Source organism: Austrofundulus limnaeus, unplaced genomic scaffold (genome assembly GCF_001266775.1).
Source record: "Austrofundulus limnaeus strain Quisiro unplaced genomic scaffold, Austrofundulus_limnaeus-1.0 Scaffold24, whole genome shotgun sequence".
Lineage (NCBI taxonomy): Eukaryota > Metazoa > Chordata > Actinopteri > Cyprinodontiformes > Rivulidae > Austrofundulus > Austrofundulus limnaeus.
In genome coordinates this window covers 3,590,892-3,593,276 of record NW_013952426.1, presented here as the reverse complement: position 1 = coordinate 3,593,276, position 2,385 = coordinate 3,590,892, and the positions used below count along the sequence as shown (strand labels likewise).

The 2,385-nt window shown below is 37.2% G+C and overlaps 1 protein-coding gene across 1 annotated transcript in view; it reads right to left on the bottom strand.

Annotated features, from left to right (window-relative positions):
- Window positions 1-2,385, bottom strand: part of LOC106514892 (apoptotic chromatin condensation inducer in the nucleus) — a gene marked incomplete at its 3' end in the record, with an annotated part of 20,751 nt that overhangs the window by 12,834 nt on the left and 5,532 nt on the right. The window contains 6 exon segments of the mRNA XM_014004423.1: window positions 376-438; window positions 586-636; window positions 715-777; window positions 862-930; window positions 1,030-1,119; window positions 1,419-1,505. Coding sequence (XP_013859877.1) covers window positions 376-438; window positions 586-636; window positions 715-777; window positions 862-930; window positions 1,030-1,119; window positions 1,419-1,505 — 423 coding nt within the window.

Genomic DNA, 2,385 nt, shown 5'->3' with positions numbered 1-2,385 from the left:
GGTCTACTCATAACCAAAAGGGACAGAGCATCATGCAGCCTTCAAAACAGAAAATGACACTATGGTATGATGATAAAACACAAAAACATTTGCCACCATAAGTCAGATAACATAAAGAAAACAATCACATTTTGTCACTTCTTTGAGCTTGGTGATGTTTCAAACTGTTAAGCACAGCCACCAACTGTTTAGGTTGTTTCACTGTGGAAGGGGTGTGYACAGCAGGGTGGCCAATGGGGTGGCCAAAGATTTGTCTGTGGTGGCCACGGCCACCCCTGGCCACCCCCTGGCTCCGCCCCTGCCACTAGCCTATACCAATATACAGTATTTTTCTTGTCTTGATGCAAAACCTTGACATACTGTGGCTGAAGTTACCTTCAATTGTCTCCTGGTAACTCTGGTTCTCCTCCACTTTAATATTTAACTTTTTTTCCAGCTCTAGAAAAAACAAGGAAAAGAACATTTTACATGCCAAGTAAATGCAAATCAACAACAAAGCCCAGTTCTGAAGCCTGAGGAAAGATCATTTTGTCAAGTAAGCAACATAAATCTGAGGTTTTAACTGAAGTCAGGAAAGCGGCTCACCTTTATATTTTTCTTTAAGTACAGGGGACTCCTCACATGTTTGCCGCAGGTCTGTGATTAAAAAAGAAGTGGGGTCAATTTGTTTGAATCTAACATGAGTAAAACTAAATCTTACAAATGAGAACTCACGTTTTATTTCAGTTTGGGCCACAATATAGTCACGTTTACAAGTGCTGAACAACGTCAAAATATCTGTTTAAAAGAACCAAAATGAATACCATTTTGATTGTTAAATCCTTTGTTTCTGTGGACAACAAAGAGCAGAGACGCACTCACCCTGCTGTTGACCTGGTGATGTCTTCTGCTGCTTTCTCAGCTCTTGCATTATGCTGATAATTTTCAAAACTGCTCAACGTAAAAGAAAACTACTTGTCAGTTTTACTGAAATTTTAATACTTTTTTAAATAAAAGGCAAAAATGGTTTAACTTGTTCAGCACTCATACTCAGCTGTGAGATGACGCTGTCGTCTTCCTCCAGCTTTTTCTGCAAAAGGTACTCTTGTTTTCTCTGTACCTCCAAATCTTCTCTTATTACTTGCAGAAAATAAAACAATGTGGTGATGACTTTCTGCATCCAAAGACTGGATCATTACGTCATAGTACAATTAAAGGGGCTGGTCTTAGTTGGTGTTGTTAAACAAACATGGCCAAAAAGGTTAATGGCATTTAGCAGCCACATATTTTGCCTACAAATTTTAAATTTAGTAACACATTATCTATCAAAATAGAAAAAAAATGTGCAGATTTTGTTTTTTGAGTCATGAAAAGTTTGTTGTCTGGTTTTGCAACTGCAATAAGCACCTTTGAAGAAGAAAAAAAAATTGTGCATTCACCAATAAGTGTAGCTTCCACATTCTCCGAATTTGAAATCAGATCTTCTAATTGTTCCACCTCCATCTGCAGCTTCAGAATTTTTCTTGCTGGAAAAAAAGAAACATTTTATAGTAAAAAATAAAGATAACATAAGAAATAAAGCTATAGTCCTTGAAGAACTGTTTATCACCCACCACCTTTCATGCCAAAGTTTTAAACTACAATTGTCTTATGTCAAGAAGGATGTTATGCATGATCTTGTCATTTTGTGAGATGTAGCATCAGTTGTTAGCCCAGGGGTCTGCAACCTGCAGCTTTTTGGTCCCTCTGCAGCATTTTTTTTAAACATGAGATTGATATTTTGTTGTTGTTTTTTATACCATCCATCTATTATCTATACCTGTTTCTTCCTTTCAGGGTCACTGATGCCCATAGTCCCTCTGTGAGGGGCGGGGCACACTCTGGACGTGTTGCAAGTCCATYMCAGGGACACAAACAACCATTCACTCTCACACCTAGAGACAATTTAGAGTTACCAGTTAAAGTGTGTGGGAGGAAACCAAAACCCACGCATGCACAGACAGCACATGCAAACTACCCAGAAAGGTCCACAGCTGGGATTCGAACCAGCAAACTTCTTGCTGGAAGGCAACAGCTCTACTAAACTGAGCCACTGTGCCACCGTTTTTTATTCCCACAAGATAAAAGGCTAGCTTTAAATGTTTTTCTGTCCATTTGTTCACAAATACAGTATGTGTTCTAAACAAGTTGATTTGATCACGCTAGTAGTTTATTGACCACTTCACTGACCTGTAAGAATAAATATGATAAATTGATTAGATAGCAATCAAACTAAAAGTGTTAAAGTTAAAATTTGGTATAAACTGTATATTTTTTCTTGTTTACATGAATATGGTAATTTTTATTTCTTAAAGTGTAAAAATAAATATTATTAAATGTTTTTCTGTCCATTTGTTCACAAATACA